Genomic DNA, 23,252 nt, shown 5'->3' with positions numbered 1-23,252 from the left:
TTGATTTTACATTTAAGTTCAGTGTAAAAGAAATAGATTATTTGGACATTGAATTAAATAAAGACCTTGACAAAAGTAGATGTGTGTCCAGGATCTATGGAAGAGCATTATTCTAGTAGTGACTCTTTCTTATAAAAAAGATCAGTGATAAAAGGACAATTCGTTAGAGCAGCCAGAATGGTCTCACTAGAGAAAGACTTTCTGGCTGAATGTGAATTGTTGGGCAACAAGTTTGCTAGCCATGGGTACCTGAACGATTTAATCGGGGCATTTACAGACGTCCAAATTAAAAGACAGAATGGGATAATTTTACCCATCCTGCGAGGTTCTTTAATACAAGACCAGTCAATTCAAATTGTTTATCCTTCCCCCTCTCCTAGTTATTCTGAGGCGACACTGGTAAATGAGTCAAATTCCCACAAATATTAATTTTAATATTAGTTAGGGAACTATTCAACAGAGATATTGGCCTTATTAAAAAAACTAGGACAATGTCTGAAAATAGTTTATAGAAGAGGCTGTAATTAAAAAAATCTGCTTGAAAGTAAGCATATGGAATCAACCAGACAACCTGGTATGCAAAGATGTGGAATATTATAATTGTGCAAGTACATGGATATAGGCAAGAAATTCAAAATAATGAATAGGACATTTACACCTAAGCTGAAATATACATGCAACTCAAGACCGGTTTATGTGGCCCAGTGCCAACTTTGCCCAGCTTTCTATTTAGGAAAGATGGAGTGTAGGCTCCGAGAAAGGGTTTATGAGCATCTACATGCAATAGAGAAATGTAAACAAGACAATGCCTCGGCTAAACACTGTGCAATGTTAAGTGGTTATACCTTTACTTTTAGGGTAATTGACCAAATATCAGTGGATAGTAGAGGTGGGCCAGTTGGTTAATGGCTAGACGAATTGGAGCTGTACTGGCAACTTTTATTAAATGCATTTAACTATCCAGGCTTAAATGAAGCATGCAGTATTACATGCCTATTGAAACTGAAGAGCCTGGAAAGATAAAATTTAAACCATATATATTTTTATTATTTATATATGTTTACTATATATATTTTTATTCAAAGTTTATTAGAGATTTTATAGTTTATTAAATATTTTTATTTTCATTCCTTAGGGTTATTTTTCATTTTGGTTTCTGGGTTTATTTGTCATAAAATGGGGCAGTAGTAGGCTAATATGCCTTTAACTTTGTGTGCCTAGGTTATACTAGGAGTGTGTTGATTGTTTTTTATAATCGTGATTGTGTTTAAAACTTGTAAATTTGTACGTTCTTTCACATTTTCTTTTTATCTGAAGAAGTTTGCAGATTCTGCAAACGAAAAGCGCTTAATAATAAATTGCTTCAACTTACTGCAGGGATTTCCCGACCTTAAAAAAGGTAACAAAGGTTAATGTGTATTCTAAAAACAGCACATTTATAGACACATGTGGCAAAACACAACTAAGGTCAAAATAAAGATGTGTACACTGCATCAATAAACCTACCTCTGTGAAGGGTGACAAACAAATGACTTAGAATGAAGTGGCTCATAAAGGAGTTAAGATTAAGTAGTAATTAACAAAAATAAAAACAACATTTCAGAAAAGACAGCAAAAGATAAAAATAAAGAAACAAAACAGATACAATATATTTCCTTACGTTAAAGTTTCTAAATTCAGATCCTCTGAAGTTGGCACTTCTGCTGCTTGTAAAGGTACACTGTTCTCTCTTATGATCTACAAAGCAAAGATAATACAGCAATTATCTGGGTTTATAAACCATCAACACTATATGTAATCATTTTGTGGACTTCAATTTTCTATACATAATCTAGCCACATGAAATTACTGAATCATTCTACAGATTTAGAGATATCACTAAAAAATCCATATAGCAATATATTAAGGCAAACTATACTGATTTGCAGCTTGCAAAGGCAACAATGTGAAGTAGAGTTTGTGCCATGTCATATCTATACAACACATTCTACCTATACTTTAAGCTTTTCTACAGATAGTGGCATTGAGAACCAATGTCTGTAGATAGAGAACAGTGCTGCAGTTTTGATTCTATCAGGCCTCAAATACAGTGTTTATACCATATTATACCATGATCCCCCCAAAACGTGCATGCTGATTGGCCAGCGTGCCCGTTGTAAATCTAGTTATACTAATGGAAAAAGGTCCGGTCGCCCGGACTTTTTTCCATTAGTATAACTCGTTTTTTTTAAACACTGTCTCGCTATGTTAAATGGGTTTAACATAGCGAGACAGCTTTAAAATAAGCAACGGAGATCTCCGTTGCTTATTTTAAAGCTGTCTCGTATGTTAAACCCATTTAACATAGCGAGGCAGTGTTTAAAGCAACGGAGAAAGCAAGATCTCCGTTGCTTTTTAATCTCGCTATGTTAAATGAGTTTAACATAGCGAGACAGTTTTAAAATAAGCAACGGAGATGTCCGTTGCTTATTTTAAAACTGTCTCGCTATGTTAAACTCATTTAACATAGCGAGACATAAAAAGCAACGGAGATCTTGCTTTCTCCGTTGCTTTTACAACTCTGATGTACTGCGCAGGCGCGCAGTACATCAGAACCGCCGGATGCCAAGACATCTGCGGAAGGGCAGTAAACAGGCATTATACTATGCCATTATTTAAGAAAAGTAACAGTTTCTTTTCTTAAATAATGTCATATAATAGCAATAACCACTTCTGGTGTGGGTAATGCTAATTACCACGGTTGGCTTTGTTTGGTCCGGGGCCGCTCGGGACCAAACCACGCCAACCGTGGGTAAATTTAGCATTACCCACACCCAGGCGTGGGTTATTGCTATATCAATACTACTATGGAGCTATACTGGATACGAAAGGAACAGCTATGTTTTTAATTCATTGGTTGACCAATAACAGAACCAACCTTGGTGGTCTTTGGCTGGATATTTCTTCACCACCAATCAGAATCTAGCACTTTTCTTTAAAGATCCCACATTTGCAGATGTCATAGTTTCGTATTTTAGTACTAGGCTAACTGCATTTGTGAGCCATTTTTAACTAATTACTACATGTGAGAATCAAACGCTGCACCTTGCATCTGTAAGGTAAACACCTTAACTATTGCGCCAACCTTCAGCGTGCCCCTTAAACTAACATGATAGCTACAAAACTGTGTTCATCACCCAACTTGCTCAGTTTGCTCCTAACCACCAGCAAACACCGTCCTGCAAATCAAGAAATAACACAGCATATCTGACATGGCACTGCAAGATAAGTGATAAAATAAATACTTGAACAGAATCAAAAGCACGCCTGCTCGGCGTAAATGCTCTTACCAAGAAAGCCAAACTACAAATCAAATAATAACACACGAATGGTAAGAGCAAAACACAGTAGATGTCCCAAAATATCATCAAAAAGCGTCCTCGATACTTCAGTAGTCCCAATGCAACAATTCACCCAAGATGGTGCTCAAATAATGTAGCGACTAATTCAGTATAAGGATAAATATTTTAATAAAAAAGAGCACAGAGAACAGGTAAGCGCTTTCACCATACGGCTTCCTCAGACCTATAAGCCCATCTAGATCAGTCAGTTTAAATACAAAAACAGGTAGGAAAACAAATTCGACTTAAAGTGAAAATGTTATACATAAACTTTAAAAACGATCATATAATTTAAAATTGTATAAAAGATATATGGCAATAATCCCCTAAACACATATGGAACACTACAAAAACATCCTATTCCAACAATTTGGAGAGACATAAGATATATAAAAAATGTATGTATAAGATATACATGGCAGCAGCAATGGAGAGTGTGTATTTAATGGAAAAAAGTCCATTAAAACATTACGTGTAACCATCCTCCTAAATAAATTATACCATAGAAAAATAAAACTAACTAACACATGTAACTAAATAACATATGTCAAAATGTATAAAAAAAATATATATATATATATATATATATATATATATATATATATAACTATGCATAGAAGATAATAAAAAAGGAACCATGTATATATAAATTTATATATAAATTTATCATTCAGGCCCTCAACTTCCTCATTTTACAGAAAGGTTGAATGGGAACCTTGCCATTCAGTCCTGGGCTTGAATCAGCTCTAAATCTCATTATCCAAATAATAGCTTCTGTAAAAGTCTTAATGTCACCTCATCTAATGTCTGTAGTAATTCTCTCATCTATTCTAAATTTAAAACTATGTGTCTCTCCATTCTCTACTACATGTTTAGCAAGAGCATTGGTCTTAGATCCCATTCTAATATGATACATATGTTCCCGCATCCTATCTCTCAAACACCTATTGGTCTTACCTATATAGAATGCGGAACATTCTACACAGGTAGCTACATAAACTACATCAGTGGACATACAATTACCCCTTGCAAGAAATGTAAAAACTCCAGTTCCAGTGGGATGTCTAAATACTGGATCCGAGTCAATTAAAAAACAAAAGTTACACTGGTTACATGGTAGTGTTACCTGGGGTCCCATGGAATCATCTCGCATATTACCCTTCGGGTAGCAGAGGAGCCTCTTCAGGTTCATTTTATTCTTGTACACAAATCTAGGTGTGACCCCTGCAACCTCCTTAATTACTGGATCTACAGATAATATATGCCAGTGAGTCCTGATCACATCCTTAATTGAACCAATATCCTTAGTATAGAATATCGGAGAGACCACCTGATCTGGTCCCATCCTATCTCTGGGTTTCCTATCTCCTGTAATATCCACAGTTTGGGTCCTGTTAGAAAAATAGGGAGCTGCTGTTCCAGACCTCCAACTATCTATATCCACTGTCCCTTTAACAAAATCACTAATGTCATAGTCCCGTTAACTATATTGTGGTAGATATACCCTGGATGCATACTATGATGATGTAGTAGAACATTCTTGTGGCATGACTTCCTATACAGGCCTGTATTAATCAGCCCATTGGTTAACCTTTCTACATAAATATCTAAAAATGGAATCCTCACAAAAGATCGGTCAACAGTAAACTTAAGATATCTGGTGATAGAATTAACTTCACAAACAAATTTATCCAATTCTTTAGAAGTACCTGTCCATAAAAGGAACAGGTCATCTACAAAACGTCTATAAAATGGAACAAAATTTTTAAAATAAAGCATCTGAAACATAAACCTATTCTCCCATTCAGCCATAAATAGGTTGGCGTAGCTATTGGCACAAGAAGTGCACATAGCTACGCCATCCCTCTGCAGGAAGAACCTATCATCAAAACAAAACATTTGATTCCAATATGACTTCCAAAAAAGTCATTATCAAATCAATCTCTCTATCTACCATACCAGATGTCCTCCTCAAATAACTATCTACCATTTCCATTCCTTCTAAATTCGGAATCACAGTAAATGAAGATTGCACATCAATTGTGACAAATATATATTCCTGGCTTGGTAATGCCGTATTAACAAAACCATATAAATCCAATAAAAACTGTTTAGTATCTTTTAAAATAAAATTATTTGCATCAACTATCTGTCTTAGATGCTTTTCTACATAAATAGATAGGGGTTCTGTAGACCAACCTTTCCCAGCTACAATAGGCCTCAAAGGCAGATTTACCTTGTCCTTATGGATCTTGGGGAGGCCCTGAATAGCCGGAATAAATGGAGAGGGAACTTCCAAGAATTTAAACAAGGATAAATTAATCAATTGACTCTTCACTAAATCATCTAACATACTATGTATCTTATGAAACAATCGGTTTGCTACTTCTAGTGTGATAGGAGTATAAAAATTGCTATCACTCAGCATCTCAATCATACCCTCTCGATACTTGAAAGTATCCATGATAACTATCCCACCCCCCTTATCAGCAGGCCTGATGGTAATGGTAGTATCATTCCGTAGTTTATATAAAGCCTCCTTTTGTTTGAATGACAAGTTATACTGGCCTCTTTTGTTGTTACTAATAGAGTTCTTCATTCGATACAGATCATCTTCTACTAACTTACTATATGCTGCTAATAGGGGGTGGAGCGGGGGGTATATGTGCTAGGTCTCCTCATAGCTCTACAAGTACCACTATCATTACTGTCTCTAAATTGAAGTGGTCTTCAGATCATCAAAGTCCTCAAAGGCTAAACAGGACAATGTAATACCATATTCCCACTACACACAGAGAATAATTTACATGGGACACACGTGAAAATGAATGACACTGGGAGAGTTTGAACTGGTGCCAGACTGCATACTAGCCAAAAGGAATGCAGGGCAGGAAGAGGCCTACATTCAAGAATCAGCATGGCACAAGCTTCAGACTAAACTTCCCAACAGTGTACTTCCATTGCTTCAACTGAAGTTCCAACAAAATATCAAACGCCTGAATGTTGTCTAGATCCTGATACAGAAGCCTTGGTATGGGATAACTACATGGATCTTCCATGACAGTGACCCGCTGACCCACAGAGACTTGCTACCAGCACAGCAGTCTCTTGTCCTGGGAACGACAGCTCCAAGATTAGATTACTCTAAAAAGATCTTTCAAAAATCAGGCTGGTTACTCAGTCACAAACTGATCATCCAAAAGAATAGCAGTGCAAAACAAAGACATATGGGGAAAACCAGAAAGGGTAGGAGCAGAGGCTGCATCTCCCTCAATCCTACAGTTCTCAGCTGAGGTCAGGTTCAGGCACAAGCTCTTGGTAGAAGCATATGAGCTCATAACCTGTAATGACCAGGAAGAACAGATGGACAACAAACTTATGCAGCTCTTACATACTGCCATTTTTTGTGAAGAAGACTAAACTTTTCAGTGTGGCAAAAGCTCTGACACTTGTGTGTCAACTGTTGGCAATATGCTATTTTCTGCGACAATACAGGTAATGGTGGTGTAGGTCTTGGCTTGCAATCTGATAGTAAGGGGGTTATTCCTGTAATATATTTAATCACATGACCTCAGGACTTCACAGAAAACAGCAAGGATTTTTGTGCAAACTGCAGGAGTGGGTGGAAAAAAGAAATATTGGTTGAGCTCAGGTTATGTTGCTAGCATGATGCGTGCTGGCACAAGCATGTGGATACTCACAAATGCATAATTTTACAAAAAATAAATGTGCCAAATTCTAACCTCCTGACTGGCGAAGAAGTAGCCAAACAATTTATTTTTTATTTTTATTTTATTTTACATTTGTTGACTGGGATAGTCTGACTGGATGCATGTCCATTTTCAGCGGAGGCCCGGGGAGAAAAGCTCCTAGGGTAAGCATATACAGCATTACATAATACCAGCATTACATATTACAAACAGACTATTTACAGTGATTACATAAGTAAGCAAGTTAAATAAATTCCACAGGTTAGAGTTAATCCCGAGCATAAATCAGGATTAAATTAAATTACACAGTAAGCTGGTTAACAGATTTTTACACATTCTAGAGAGAGTTAGCCAGGCTTGATACATTGACATAGCCAGTTAAGTGCCAAATGAGTCTAGTTTTAAATTGACCTAAGGAAGAAAGCAAGGTAATATCAGCTGGAAGCGAGTTCCAGGGTCTACTTACAGAGTTTGCAAAGAGAGAGTCACCGGCTGTGTTATTAATTTTGCTAGTCTGAATTAGTAGTTCGTTAGAGGATCAAAGCGGTCTAGGATTGTTATAGGGGGTGATAATATTTTTAAGTGCAAGAGTATTGTCTGTATTATAGAGGATTTTATAGGCCATAATCAGTTGGTTATACTGGATTAGACTGGGTGGTTCAAGCCACTCAAGCTGATTTAGATTGATGCAATGATGTGTCCTAAAAGGCAGCCCAGTGGCAAACCTGGCAATGTGGTTGTAGCAAACTGAGTGTTTGTTAAGGACAGTCTAGTTTAAATTAGAGAGTAGAGGGGATGCATACAGAAGGGTTGAAAGTAGGTGACAGCGAGCTATGGCAATTTTAGCTGGAGGGGTTAGGAAGGCTTTTATTCTGTAAAGTGACCCTAGTTTTTTATTGATGGTTTTGATAGTTTGGTTAACATATAGGTCGAATTTTAGATTATTATCTATGATGACACCTAATAGTTTTGTAGAGGGTCAGGGGAGATTATTGTGCCATCATTTGAATTTATGATTAAGGTGAAAGCGATAGACATACGCGTTGGTGAAAATAACAGCATTTTAGTATTTTTGGGATTTAGGATCAGGCGACATTCAGAAAGCCAGTTTTCTATTGTATAAAAGGTGGTCTGGGTAGCTGACCATAACTCTATTGGAGATGTGACCGAGCAAATCAGAGTAGAGTCATCGGCATATTGGAAACAGCTGACTTCTGGGATGACAGTATAAAGGTCGTTAATGAAGATGGAGAACAGCAAGGGCCCTAGTATAGAGCCTTGTAGAACTCCAAGGCTGTTAGGTAGAAGATTAGAGAGTTTGTTCTGCTAGAGGACAGCCTGCTGTCGACCACTCAGGTAGGATTGAAACCACTGAAGGGCTCTAGTATCTAGACAGAATGTTTGCAGGGTGTGGATTAAAAGTTGATCAACCATATTGAATGCCTTGGAAAGATCCAAGAAGAGCGCTGAGGATATACAATTATTTTACGATTATGGTTTATGGTGTTGGTAAAGGCTAAGAGGGCTGAGGTAGTGCTGTGATGAGGATGGAAGCCATGCTGAGTGTCTGCCATAAGGTGATTCTGGATTAGGTGGTGCATGAGTTGTCTATGAATACATTTTTCCATAATCTTTGCAAGTGGAGAGAGTACAGCTATTGGCCTATAACTGGAGAATTCAGTAGAGCTGCCTCCTTTGTGAAGTGGGATTACATAGGATATTTTCCAGATGGTGGGAATTTTAGCGTCTACTATGGTTCGATTGATTAGTATTGAGACGGGGTAAGCAATAGCATCAACTGATTTTTGTAGGTACTCGGCAGGGAGTTGATCAGCAGAAAGTGTAGTGGGTTTTAATTTTTTGATCAAGGTATGGATAAGTGAAGGGGTGACTGGTTGGAAGCTGAACGCGAGTAGGCTTCTAGGGGTGGTACTTTCAGGACCAGGGGAGCTAGGAGGTAGTTGGCTAGCAAGGGCTTAAATTGTCTAAGTAAAGAATCGGTTAAAACTGTCAGAAACATCTTCAGGGGTTTTATCAATAGTAGCAGCAGGGACTGGGGTTGAAGTTTGTCCAGGATGTAGTAGATTATTTAAACCTGCCCAAACTTCTGAGGGTTATTTTGATTTACTGTCTATAAATTACAGTAGTATTGTTTTTTGTCTTGTAAAATGGATTTTTTTAGTTTCATTCCTGGATTGCCTATATTTAATGTGATCTTGGGGGTCTTTAGAAGAACGCCATAAAGCCCATGCTTTGTTTCTAAGGGTAATTTTGAGTTTAGACTCTTTAGAAAGCCATGGCGCAGTTTTTGCTTTTGTTCTCTTTGAACGAACAGGTGTATGCAAATCAAGGATCTCAAGGAATTTGTTGTTAAAGTATGCTACTGCTTCCTCTAAGTGACGTCTTTTAGAATAGACCAATTGCATGAGTTTAGTTCTTGTTGGAATTTGGCAGGGTCAAAGTTTTTATTGTTTCTAACCTTTCTGAGTAAGGGTGGTTGGGAATTAATGGCTTTGTGCTTAATTACATATGTGAGAAGGTGATCACTTAGGCCATCAGGGAGGGTACCAGAGGTGTATAGTTGGGGGTGACTATTTATGAGTACCCAGTCAAGTATGCTTTCTTTTTGGTTGGGTTTACCTATCCTGGTAGGGGTGGATATGATTTGTGTAAATGCATGCAGGTTAATATGGGTGGTTGGGGATTCTGAGGAACAGGTGCCCCAGTCTATGTTAAAGTCTCCAAGTAGTAGGGGTTCTTGGGGGTAGTTACATGACAGCCAGTGCAGGACATCTTCAAGTGTAGATATATTGTTACTTGGGGGAATGTACATACAGATGACATTAATGCATTTATTTTTATTAAGTTGCAATTTGGTGGCAAGAATCTCTGAGTTATTAATCTGAGGTGGTTGTATTACATCTATGGTGACATTCAACTCAGATTTATAGAGTACAGATTCCCCACCCCCCTTCCTGGAAGCACGATCCATCCTGTGTATGTTGTACCCAGGTGGTAACACTTCATTGTCTGTAGTGTTAGGTTTTAACCAGGTTTCAGAGAAACAGAATCTCAGGGGAGTGGACATCCAGAAGTGCATGCAATTCATGTACCTTGTTATTAATGCTTCTAATATTGAGATGACAGGCTAGGAGAGAGTTAATTGGCCTATCAATTGTAGGTTTGTAGCTTAGATTACAAGTAGAGGGGGTATGTGTATCTGAAGTGTGTGGGCCAGGGTTGTGGTGAATATCACCACTAAGTATTAGGTTAAGTCTATACTTGGTGATGAACTTCAGGAATTTGTTTATTAGTTTGTGGTAGTGTTTGGATCTAGAGATAATGTGCCTGGGGTTGAGATGTTGATAGACTGAACAAGATGTTGGATAGGACCTGGTACTGTAAGTATGGTTGAAGGTGGGAGGATTTACAGCTGGGGTGATAGTATGGCCTTTCGGGACCTGAAATCCCGTGAGAAACTGGTTTTCATACAAGGTAAGGATGTATGGTGCAAACAAGAGGGGTAGTAAAGAGATTTGTGATTCAGCTAGCGAGTTAAGGAACTGTTTTACCTGGTGATGCAACACCAGAAGATAGAGTGGAGAGGTAAAGGTACTGGAAGGGCGGGTGGGAGAATGCCAGATTAAAGCTAATAGGTGCTATTAAAATGTAGGTAGAAGAATGGGGGTGGGAGGAATTATCCCAGATGAAAGCAGATAGGATCTAGAAAGTGGGGGAGTGGCTATAGTACTTTAAATTTAGAGGGACTGGGGGTGGGAGGGAATTCGGGGCAGGGAGGGGAGCGAAGAGAGCCTGAGTGTAGCGAGGGCGAATGTAGCGGGGCTATTGCAGTTTACAAGGTTTCCTAAGGTGTCCTAAAGCTATATGGCAAGTATTATAGCTCTTAATGTAAGAGTCAGTTTACTTAAGTTACAGGGGAAGGAGGCAAACACTCAAGTAGAAAAAAGAGCTCTATGGCTGACCAAAATGGTGACCTGCTTAACTACACAGCACTGTAAGTGAAAGCTTAACAAATGCTTTTTTTGTGTAACCTACTCTGCTTAAATGCTGAGAGAAACTGATTTTGTTATGCTGACCAATTGCAGTCCTGTAGACTCCATTTTGTAGGTAAATGTAGAGTTTAATCTGCTTAAATGCTGAAAGAAACTGATTTTGTTATGGTGACCAATTGCAGTCCTGTAGACTACGTTTTGTAGGTAAATGCAGAGTTCAACTAGGAAAAGAGAAAAGCAGAGATTCTAGGGTAAGCATGAAGGCAACAACAGGCAGTTATTTTATAATAATACATTCAGAAAGGTTTAAGGGTGGGGGGGGTAAAGTAGCACAATTCAGAATTAACTAAGATTTATAGCTAAGAAACCTAAGCAAGAGAGCAATGCAGTAAATAAACACTTGCCAGATTTTAAAGATGAACCAGAAAAACTAAATCAATTGTTCACAATTGTACAACTGGAAAATTGCCAGTAAAAGCACTTCAGGTGTAGCTAGCCTAAGCTATTCAGGTCATAAAAGCACTTCTTCAATGTGTGTGTGCAATTTAAACATTAAAAACACATACAGCAAGTAGGAGCTCTGATTATACACTTTCTCTAGGTACAGGTTCAGTTTAAACACAAATATTACCACAGAAATTCAGTAAAGTCACTAGCTACTACGTAGCGGGGCTATTGCAGTTTACAAGGTTTCCTAAGGTGTCCTAAAGCTATAAGGCAAGTATTGTAGCTCTTAATGTAGGAGTCAGTTTACTTAAGTTACAGGGGAAGGAGGAAAACACTCAAGTAGAAAAAAGAGCCCTATGGCTGACCAAAATGGTGACCTGCTTAATTACACAGCACTGTAAGTGAAAGCTTAACAAATGCTTTTTGTGTGCAACCTACTCTGCTTAAATGCTGAGAGAAACTGATTTTGTTATGGTGACCAATTGCCGTCCTGTAGACTCCATTTTGTAGGTAAATGTAGAGTTCAATCTGCTTAAATGCTGAGAGAAACTGATTTTGTTATGGTGACCAATTGCCGTCCTGTAGACTCTGTTTTGTAGGTAAATGTAGAGTTCAATCTGCTTAAATGCTGAGAGAAACTGATTTTGTTATGGTGACCAATTGCAGTCCTGTAGACTCCGTTTTGTAGGTAAATGTAGAGTTCAAACTAAGTCACACCAGGTCAGCCAAGGGGAGAAGACAGAGGGAAATCCTAAGCACCTAGATTTGAAAAAAAAAATCAAACAAGGAACAAAAAACAAGGAGTCATCATGAAGACTACTTGATGTCAGATCCTAGCAAATCATTTTTTTGTGTCATGAATTCTATGTACTTTTTATCTCTTTGCTTTCTGGATATTATTTAAGTTTATGGGACTGTTGAAAAATATGTACTAGCCTTCTTCTGTTTTTGCAATGTAAACACTGTGGCAGCCAATGGCTCAAAGGAAGGAAAGATCAAAAACACTACTGGAAAATGAATAGTCATTATCCTTAAGTAGTCCTCAAGAATAGTCAAATTAGACAGAATCCTGAAAAAAGAAAGATAGAGCTGAATATCATTAGCTGCAGTTTAATAATATACACCTCTTCCCCATAATGACTTTTTTAAGTGGCAACATGTTCACTTATAAACAACAAGGGAGTCCAGACAAAACACTGGGGAATGCCAAATACCCTGCACTTTAAAAGATGTGCAGCACAAGAGTTAAAAACATAAACCACCCTTTGGAAGAAGGTTAAGGGGTATAGGTTTATACAACAGAAGAACCATGTCAGTAAAACAGCAACAGCTTTCCAACTGATTAATAATGATTCCATGGTCTGCAGTATAAAACACTGCTAACAGATCAAGTAGGATTAACATGAAATATAAATACTAACCTATTGACATCAACAGATCATTAACCATAAGTGTAGTGTCAGTAGTGTGCTCAGACCTTACAGCTGATTGACAGGATCCAAGTACTGTGTGAAGACGTAAAAGTTGACTGACAGGGATACAAGAAGACAATTTAAGGTGAGAAAATACATTTGAGCATGAACTACCCTCTCAGTAACATTCCAAATACAGGAAAGAATACATAGAAACAGACAACTGGTGCCAGAGCCATGGCCTCAAGCTAAACGCCAAAAAGTGTATAGTCATCCCCTTTGGCAAAAACAAAGTGCCCACAAATTACCACATAGGTGGTAATCCATTAAGTACAGAAGAAGTCATTAGGGACCTGGGGACCCAAGTTGATAGCAATCTCTCATTTGACAACCACGTGGCCAAAGTGGTTAGAAAAACATTTTATATAGCCCACCTAATCATGAAGTGATTCACATCTAGATTAGGAGAGGTTATTGTGCCTCTACTCATCCCTCATCAGGCCCATAATCGAGTACAATGCCCCTTTTGGGATGTACCTTACCAAACACCTGCAGCAACTGGAAAGACCCCAAAAGTACCTCACCAAGAGGATCAAAGGGCTCAAACAGATGCCATATGCTGCCCGGTTAAAGAAACTCCAGCTCTACTCAGTGGCATACCGCCTGCTCAGAGGTGACCTGTGCCTGACGTATAAGGCCATGTCCAACCCGGAATTAAGGGACATGCTGCACCTCAAAAAATCCAAATCCCATCGAGCTACACGCTCGAGACTTACCTCAGCACTGAAATAAATAGGACATGCTGGAGGGACAGATTCATAACCCAGAGGCTCCCTTCACTCTGGAATAAAATCCCAGTCCAGGTTAGGCAGAGTCCCTCATTGACTCTCTTCAAGAGGAATCTTGATGAGTGGATGGGAGATCATAGGTTTACCCCGGGTATCACTTCTGTGTCACTGTTAGACAGAGGCACAGTATACTAACCTCGAAAAAGGGCATAGCAAAATTAATTTAAAATGGGTGGCGAAAGCCAAACATACTCTGGCTAGGCTTATAAATGCCCTAGGGAAGATAGCCTAGTATGAACCTATGAACCTATGAAAGGTTAGAGACAAGAGACATGGGTATTTGATGGATATAAGTGGACTGAGGACCCAGCTGACTCCAACTAATGCCAGAGATCCAAGCTAACAGTAGGAGGGGTCTATGTGCTCCTACTGGCCACAGTGTGTGCGCGTGTGTGTGTGTGTGTGTGTGTGTGTGTGTGTGTGTGTGTGTGTGTGTGTGTGTGTGTGTGTGTGTGCACCTTACATAAAGCCCAGTAACCTTAGCCCAATAATCTACTGGTCAGCAGATGTCCAGTTTGCCTAGCTTGGGATACTTCAATTTTGTGAAAGCTGGACATAACATCAATCAACCTGCCAAATGTGAACTAATTGCTAGACTCCGTATACAAGTTGACTGACAGTATGCAGTTTGGAAGTGCTTGACATGATGGTAAAGAGAAGGCTGAACAACCTCTATATCCAGAAAACAAGATGGAAGGGCAGTGAAGCAAAACTACTTGGCTTAGGATCCAGAGTCTAATACTCAGGAGAGGACAGACTAGAAATGACGTGGAAACTGTGGTGATGGAGAGACTTCAGAAGACAGTGAGGGATGTCATCAGACTTAGTAACAGACTCATGGCAGTCAGGCTCCAATTTAAAGACAGGGCACTATTCATGATCTCAAGCTATGGATCACAGCAGGATTGTGATAGGGAGGAAATATGTGCATTCATGCAGCAGTTGCAGGACTTACTAGATTAAGAAGAACAACATGAACTAGCACTGATTTGGGGGACCTGAATGCACATATCAGGACAGACAGAACAGGATAAGAAAACTGCATGGGTCCGCATGGGTGGGGCAACAAGAATAAAGAAGGCAATGCCATCCTAGACTTCTGTCTGGCAAATGGCTTAATGGAGGCAAACGCACAGTTCACAAGAAAGATGCTCAAAAGATCACATATAAGACTCTCCAACACGCAACTCAGGCAGACTTCCTAATTGTAAGGCTAGGGCACTGGAGTAAAATCAGTGACTGCAAAGCCATCACCAATGAAACATTCAGCCCACAGTATAAACCACTAGTTGTTACAACAAACTGCAAGCTGTGGTCAGTGAAGGCTCAAAGGTCAACAGAGATGAGGCTGAACACCTGGAAGTTGACTGGAGAGAAAGCTGAAGTGTTCAAGGAAATACTCACAGCTCTAGCACCACAGGAAGAGGAGGAAACAGGTAAAGCTGAAGAATGGCAGCACTTCAAAACATGTGTGAGAACTATAGATATGTGGCCAAGCCAGGTATGAAATAAGCATAAGGAAAGCTGGTTGTGGAATGCAGAAGTCCAGGAGGTCACAAAAAAGAAAGCAGCAAAAGAAAAATTGGGAGATAGAAAAGATAGACCAGGCTAAAAAGAAATGCTTGCTGGCTAACAAATAGGCTAACAGAGAAGTTGCAATGGCAAACAAGGCATCAGTGGCACTCTACCAGCATTTGGAAAGTGACTCAGTAGATAACACAAAGAAACGGCAAGGCAGAGATAGAAAGAAGACAGCTATCAGACATCCTTCATAAGGAATGTTAGCAACATTCTGCTCACCAGTTCACAGGACATCAAAGAAAGATGGAAGGCGTGCTTCAAGCAGTTTCTCAATGAAGAAAACCCCACAGAAGCTGTGCTGCTCCAGACATTACTTACAATAAAAGAAGAGAAGCCCACCCAAGAAGAAGCAAGAAAGTACAGTTGTGTACACCTACCATAAATGTAGATGTTCAAGTGTCTTCACTGTTGCAGTCATGACTGCAGGGATCTCCCCTGCTGGCAGGCAGCCCTCGGTCGGCCAGAATCCCAAAGTCTGGGTCCGGCGTCGGCTGTTCAACCACGCTCCCTGACGTCAGGGCGCCAGGAGTATAAAGCTGACAGCCGACGCCATCTTCTCCTGTTTTTCTTGCCCCAGATGTCAGGAGTCCCAAAATGAAAAAGGTCCCATAACCTTTGCAAATACACCTCAGAAGAATGGTGAAACAAGGAAATACATAACAGTAAAAATAAGAGGGGACAGGAGGGAGGGAAACCCAGACTGCAACAGTGAAGACACTCTAACATCTACATTTATGGTAGGTGTACACAACTGTACTATGTTCATCGTGTTTCACTGTTGCAGTCATGACTGTAGGGTAGAATTCCAAAGCTGAAAGAAAGGGAAGTGGTCATAAAGAAGAAGGGGCGGCTAAAAGGCCCTGCAAGACTGCAGAGGCAAAGCCTGCCCTAGACTTAGAGTAGAGAGGTAGATTGTAGTGCTTAGAAAAAGTATGCACTGAACTCCAAGTTGCAGCTTCCAAAATGTCTTTGGTAGGAACTCCCCTGAGGAAGGCCGCAGAAGTGGCAGCAGCTCGGGTGGAATGAGTCCGTATACTCCCTGGGATTGGCTTTCCATGGTGTGAATAACAAAATCTGATTCCATGAGCAATCCATTTAGAAATGGTCTGTTTTGAAATGGCTTTACCTTGGGAACTTGAAGCATAAGAAACAAACAATTGTTCTGATTTTCTGATGTCCTTGATTCTTTTCAGGTAAAAACGTAGTTGTCTGTGTACATCCAAGGAATGTAAGATCCTTTCCCTTTATTTTGAGGAGTGGGGAAAAAAGTTGGCAAGTGGATAGTTTGATTTAAAGCCACTTTGGAAACCACCTTAGGCATGAAGGTAGGATTAGTCCTCAAAGATACCCTGTCTTGGTGAAAAATAATATAAGGTTCCACAGCCATAAGAGCTTGTAACTCTGAGACTCTCCTGGCAGAGGTTATGGCTAACAGGATAGCTGTCTTCCAAGATAAAAACTTGATGTTAGAAGAGGCAGCAGGCTCAAAAGGAGGCAAGGATAGTTTTTCCAAAACATAGTTGAGATCCCAAGCAGGAATGGGAGGAGATCTAGGAGGTCTTAAGTTCTTAGCTCCCCTGAGAAACTGTCTCATGAGCTGGTGGGAAAAGATGGGAGGGTCTGTATTATAATGAGCAGAAATAGCAGAGGCATGTATCTTAATGGTAGAGAAAGAGAGACCCTTATGTAAGAGATCTGTCAAGTAAAGTAAAATTAAAGTAATGTTAGGAAGAAGAGGATCAAAATCCTGAGCCTGCATCCAGGAACAAAATCTTTTCCATTTTCCTGCATAAGATTTTCTAGTGCTAGGACGTCTGGCTTCTAAAATGACATCCATAACCTGCTTGGGTAGGAAAGAAGAAATCAAAGGCCCTTGATTAACCAGGCCGCCAGGCTGAGAGTTCAGACATGAGAGTGTAGAACCTGACCCTGATGTTGGGACAGAAGGTTCAGAGACTGAGGTAAAACCCAAGGGGGCTCCAGGCATAGGTTTTTTTAGAGTTGGATACCAAAACTGCCGAGGCCAATTTGGAGCCAACAAGATTATCATCTTGGGCTTGTCCTGTTTTATCTTCAATAAGACCCGTGGAAGAAGAGGAAGAGGCGGAAAGGCATATCCTGAGAGGTTCCTCCAACTGAATGACAGGGCATCCACTTTCCAAGCTTCTCTGTGGAAAGTCCTGGTGCAAAAATTCTGTAGTTGATGATTGAGATGGGATGCAAAGAGGTCTATGTGAGGACACCCCCAGACTGCTGTTATCATCCTGAATATTTTGGTGTCCAGCATCCATTCGTGTGGATCCGAAAGGTTTCTGCTCAGACTGTCTGCCAGGAAGTTTTGTTTCCCTGGTAGAAACTGAGACTGAAGATCCAGATTGAAAGCTAGAGCTGTGTTCCATAGATCCATGGCTAGTCTGCAAAGGGGGTAGGAATGAGATCCCCCTTGCTTGTTTATGTACCACATAACTGTGGCGTTGTCTGTCCATATTAGTAGTTGTCCTGGCTGTAAAAGATTCCTGAAGGCCAATAGAGCTTTCTGAACGGCTAACATTTCCTTTAAATTGATATGCAGGTGCTGCAGACAGTTGCCCTGAAAATGGGCTCCCCAAGCATAATCCGAGGCGTCCGTGGTTAAAATCTGAGTGGCAGGAGGCAGACGGAAGGGTTTCCCTTTGTTTAGGGCACAAGCCCTGGACCACCAAAGAAATTCCTTTTGAAGGCAAGGAAGGGCGGAGAGAAGTATGTCTAAACTGTGGCAATGCTGAGACCATACACTTTTTAGGTACTACTGTATTTTCCTCATGTGTACTCTTGCATATGGTACGAGAAGGATGCAGGAGGCCATGTAACCCAAAGCCTGCAGGAACTTCCTTGCAGATAGTTGAGTTAAAGTTGCCAATGTTTTGAAAGTTGAAGCCAGCTGTAATTGTTTTTCGGATGTCAGAAATGCCATCTGGGTTGTGGTGTTTAGAAGAGCACCCAGAAAAGTTATCTGTTGAGATGGTGTCAAATTTGACTTTTTTATGTTTACAGAGAATCCCAGGAACTTGAGGAGGTTCTGTACAAATTCTAGATGTTGGAGTAAGACATCCTTGCTGTCTGCCTGAATTAGACAATCGTCCAGATAAGGGTAAATTTGAATTCCCTTGAGTCTGCAGTAAGCTACTACTGGAGCCAGGCATTTGGTGAAGACCCTGGGCGCAGTAGACAATCCAAAGGGCAGCGCAGAGAATTGAAAGTGCCTCGATCCGGCCTTGAACCTGAGGTATTTTCTGCGATCCTGCTTGATGGGAATGTGTAAATATGCCTCCTTTAAATCCAAAGTTACCATCCATGCATCTTTGGACAGCATTGGAAGTAGCTGCTGTAGAGTAAGCATCTTGAATTTTGGAATCTCTAGAAAGGTGTTCAAGACCGACAGATCCAGAATGGGTCTCCATGAGTTTTGCTTCCTTGGGACTAGAAAGAGCCTTGAGTAAAAACCTTTTCCCATCTCTGAAAGTGGAACCAGTTCTATGGCATTCATAGCCAAAAGAGCTTCCACCTGGTTTAAGGCCTCCATCCATTGATGTTTTGGAAGGTCTGGCCATCCGCTTGGCCTTGGCAAGGTATGAAAATGGAATTTGTAACCTCTTAAAACCACATCCAAAACCCACTTGTCTTGGGTTATTTGAGTCCAATTTTGATAAAAAAGAGAAAGTTTTCCTCCGAGAGGGGCTTCCAGGCAAGAAGTTCCTGTAGCCCAACAGAGGGAGTCATTGAGTTTGGTTCCTTTGAGTTTATGACCTGTCCTCTCCTCCCCTAGGGGTGGAAGCAGTCCACTGTCTGGGTCTATAAGAAGCTTGTGTTTGAGGCCTTCCTCTGGAGCGTCTATATCTACCCCTCTGAGGCCTGTCTGAAGTGGGAAAGGACCAATTTTTTGAAGGCCAATTCCTGCTAAATCTAGGTGGCTGTACTTGTAAGAAATCTTTAACTGTTTGCATGGATTTCGCCTTATCCTCCATCTTTTTAATCACCTCTTCAGCTTTTGATCCAAACAAAACATTATTCTGAACAGGAGCATCCAATAATTTAGCCTTAACTTGTTCAGGCAAATTCTGTTCCTTTAGCCATGCATGCCTTCTAATGACTGTGCCAGAGGCCGCAGCCCTATAAGAAGCCTCCAAGGCATCAAATCCACAGTGTAAACCATGCTTTCCAACTTGTTCAGTGGCATGCAATAAGTCATGTAATTCCTTATCATCTGCACAGGCAGAAATGGAAGTAAGCTTTTGTTTTAAAACAGACAAGAGAAATTGCTGGTATTTTAGCATATGAAACTGACAGTTTAAAGCCCTAATGGACAAAGTAGCAGAAGTGTACACCTTTTTGCCCCATCTTTCTAAGGATCGAGAATCCTTTTCAGTAGGAATGGGATTTTTGGCAGAAGCGGCCTTAACTCCCTTAGGACCCTGAGAAATGGTTTCAGGGTCAGCAGAAGGGTTCTTGTATAAAAACTGGTGGGAATCAGGAACCCTGTAATATCTATCAGGCTTAACAGGAGCAGGAGGAAAAGAGTCAGGGGTTAAGTTGGCCTCCGAAAAGGCATCATCCACCATATCCAAAACAGGAGGAATAGCCAGGGGTCTATGTTGGGGAAGAAGAAGAAAATCCCTCAGTCTTTTCTTAGATTCCGAATACTCCTGTCCTTCCCAGTGAAAATGTTCCCTCATTTCATGCAAAGTTTCCCCAAAAGAGAAATCCTCTGGAGGAGAAGCTGAAGGAATGGATTCCTCAGCATCAGTATCCTCATAAGGAGGGAAAGAATATTTCTGGTTAGAAGAAGAAACTGAGGAAACAGAAGCCTGATCAGAGGAATCATAATAAACATCCTGCCGGTCTTTTATCTGGAGGGGGATGTGAACCCCTAATCATAGTAAGTAAATCCTCTGCCATCTTAAGTAACTGTTTCTGTGACTAGGGAGCCGGTTCAGAAGAGGCCTGTGTTGCAGTCTTTGATTTAGAAGGAGTCTTTGCCTTTGTCTTTGGCTTTGCCTTTATTAGAAGCTGAGTAGGCCTGAAAACCCCTTCGGAAACCGGTACCTGCACAGCGGCTCCTGACCCATCCGAAGGAGCATTGTCCGAAGGTCCTGCAATAGAAATATTTAAAGGCCTGGTTGGCTCCTCATGAGAGTCCATTTTGGCCGTCGGTTCTGAAATGGCCGAAGACAGGGGCTGCAAAAGCGCCTCACTGACGACGGCCGAACCTGAAGCTGGCTCCGCTTGTGCGCTATCATCAGATTTGGACCTCGAAGGCCTGTCTTTATCCTTGCGACGTTTGTGAACTCCGGTAGCCGGAACCGTATCCGACGACATTTTGTAGTTAAAGCGCCTACCGAGGTAATGAAAAGCAAAATTGTACCTTCGCTTAATTGTACGTTGATTGAATCTAGCACAAAACCGACACTAGCTACGTCATGGTCAGGGCCTAAGCAAGGAATACAGTAAGAATGAAAATCCTTATGAGGTATTTGCTTCCCACATGAAATACAATTATTAACTTTTTCTGACATCGGAGTGGAGCACGAAAAAAGTTTCCCCAACGGGGTACTTAGCTTTGAGTGGAGAAGAAAATCTTCGGACCGAAGTACATCAGGAAAAATCGTCAGGAGTCAGCCGACCGGCACTTGCGAACTGCTATCACCGCACAGCAAGAAAGACTGGAGAAGATGGCGTCGGCTGTCAGCTTTATACTCCTGGTGCTCTGACGTCAACCTGGAGAATAAATGCACTACTGCCAGTGTACAGGGACAAAGTGGACAGTCACAACTGTGGGCTGTTAAGACATATCAAACTCCTGTCAAACTGCATGAAAGTTCTGGAGAAAGTGATTGGTAAATAAATGAATACAAAGAGTAAAAGAAAGTAATATTAGAGATGAGTAGTTCAGATTCAGGTCAAGATGCAGCAAAACTGATCCAATGTTTGCAGTGAGAAAGATAGCTGAGAAGAAGGTTCAGTCCCAGAAACACTGGTAGAATTAGTGGCAGGCTATGTACAAGGACCCAATGACACAAGTATGAACACTGTTCAGACTCACAGAGGGGTGCCCAGTGATAGTAGGAGTGTATCAGAGTTCAGCTCTAAGCCCACTGCTGTTCATACTGGTGATGAACTACATTCAAGCCCGGTTCCCACTCGACATCGGCAGAAGCTGACTTCACAGTAACCTCCGCAGACATGCCAACTGGAGATTCTAGGATGGCTTACAACAAGGTACCTGCCGATGTCGTCATTCTTCCGGACATCTCTCAGTCCCTAGACCAGTAGCTGGCAGGATGTCCACATCGAAGGTGCGGCAGCAGTAGGCCATGAAACCTTGACCTTCTTTTTAGGGGGTTCCACCTTGACGGCTGGTTCAGTTTCCATGCCTAAGGCCAGACGCTTGAGTCATTGGTTTTCTACAAACAATTTAAGGGCTGCCAGAAGACTACATATGGTTTTAGGGACAAACGACTGACAAATACTACAGGTCATATGGTTGTGAGACTGGCCTAAGCAAAAAAAGACAAAGTTCATGGGAATGCTTGTGTGGAATTTGGCAACCACACTTACATTTTCCCTTCCTAGATGACATTGGCTATATAAAAGTGCAACAGCAACCTAAGACCAAGTGAAATAAAGATTACCCAAAGGGGTACTTATCTCTATCATCTTCTGAAGCACGCAGTGAAATGAGCAAGCTGACGTTCGACTGTGGTAGAGAAGTTCTGAGGTCTGTGAGTTCAGATGTCACATTTATGGCCCACGGTTTATAGCCCTGCATGTGACGTCTCATGCACCTGACAGCAATCAGGCTTAAGCTCTGGCATGAGACGGACATTCGGGTCACCTGAGGAGGAGGAGGGATTCTGCTAGTAAGAATACTGCAACATGAGAATAGAAGGACATCTTAAGTAAATGATAGTGGAATGGAATGCAAAACTGAAGTCATATGGGATGAAACTGTGTACAGATAAAGACAGTTATAATGGCAGCAAATGAGGGAAATCAGAATTTGACAATTAAAAAAGGAGGGAAATAATGGAACAGGTTAACAGCTTCAATTATATGACAGGGGTGGCTAAGGAGAAAGGAAGTCTGAATGACAGCAAAGCTAAAATCAGATAGGTTGCAGGCAACTGGTACAGTGAATCAGGGGTAATGCGTAACATCAGAATGCCAAAGAAACTGAAAAGTAAGGTATACAAACCAGTGGTATGGTGCAGAAACCTGTCCAGGGAAGACACAGCAGCTGAGGAAACTAGAGGTGATGCAGATGAAGTGTCTCAGATGGGAAGTAGGACGTACACTGTGGGGCAGACAAAAAAATAAGGACATCAGAGCAGAAGCCCAAGTATTTCCAATTGCAGAGAAGGTCAAACAAAACAGAACAGATTTCAGTGGCTTGGGCACATGTGCATGAAAGCAGAAGACAATCTTGTGAAGATGATTTGGGACAGACAGGAAGAAGCAAAGAGATGAATAGATTGGGAAATGACCTGTAACAGTCAGGCATGATTGTCAAAGAAGGTAGGAGAGTGACACTAAATTCACAAAGATGGGGACAGTTGACATGATACCCCAAACCCAAGTAGAAAATGGGAAAAATGGGGTTAATGATTACAAACAAGTTCTCCACACAAGCAACATGTGAGGTTCTAGGAAGGGAAGGAGGTAACTGAACAATCTGTGAATTATTATAGATCGGCTGACAGTGGAGCCTCATCAGTGGAAGGGGAAGACTACCCACGACTCCCAAAGGGACAGAATCCAGGGTACTGAAACAGAAAGTTTAGTGACCAACCTGGGTTACAAGGGAATAAGAAGAGAAGCTGGCAGG

The 23,252-nt window shown here is 40.8% G+C and overlaps 1 protein-coding gene across 1 annotated transcript in view; it reads right to left on the bottom strand.

The window, feature by feature from the left end:
* The window catches only part of ANAPC1 (anaphase promoting complex subunit 1), a 3,613,296-nt gene that overhangs the window by 1,052,456 nt on the left and 2,537,588 nt on the right, over positions 1 to 23,252 (bottom strand). Inside the window, exon 33 of the mRNA XM_044060160.1 lies at positions 1,661 to 1,737. Within this exon, the coding sequence (XP_043916095.1) occupies positions 1,661 to 1,737 (77 nt within the window). The remainder of the gene's footprint in view (positions 1 to 1,660; positions 1,738 to 23,252) is intronic.

This window comes from Protopterus annectens, chromosome 1.part2 (genome assembly GCF_019279795.1).
Source record: "Protopterus annectens isolate FY-2018-M chromosome 1.part2, PAN1.0, whole genome shotgun sequence".
In the NCBI taxonomy this organism is placed as follows: Eukaryota; Metazoa; Chordata; order Ceratodontiformes; family Protopteridae; genus Protopterus; species Protopterus annectens.
The sequence above is the reverse complement of the archived record's forward strand: the minus strand, read 5'-3'. Positions and strand labels throughout refer to the sequence as shown.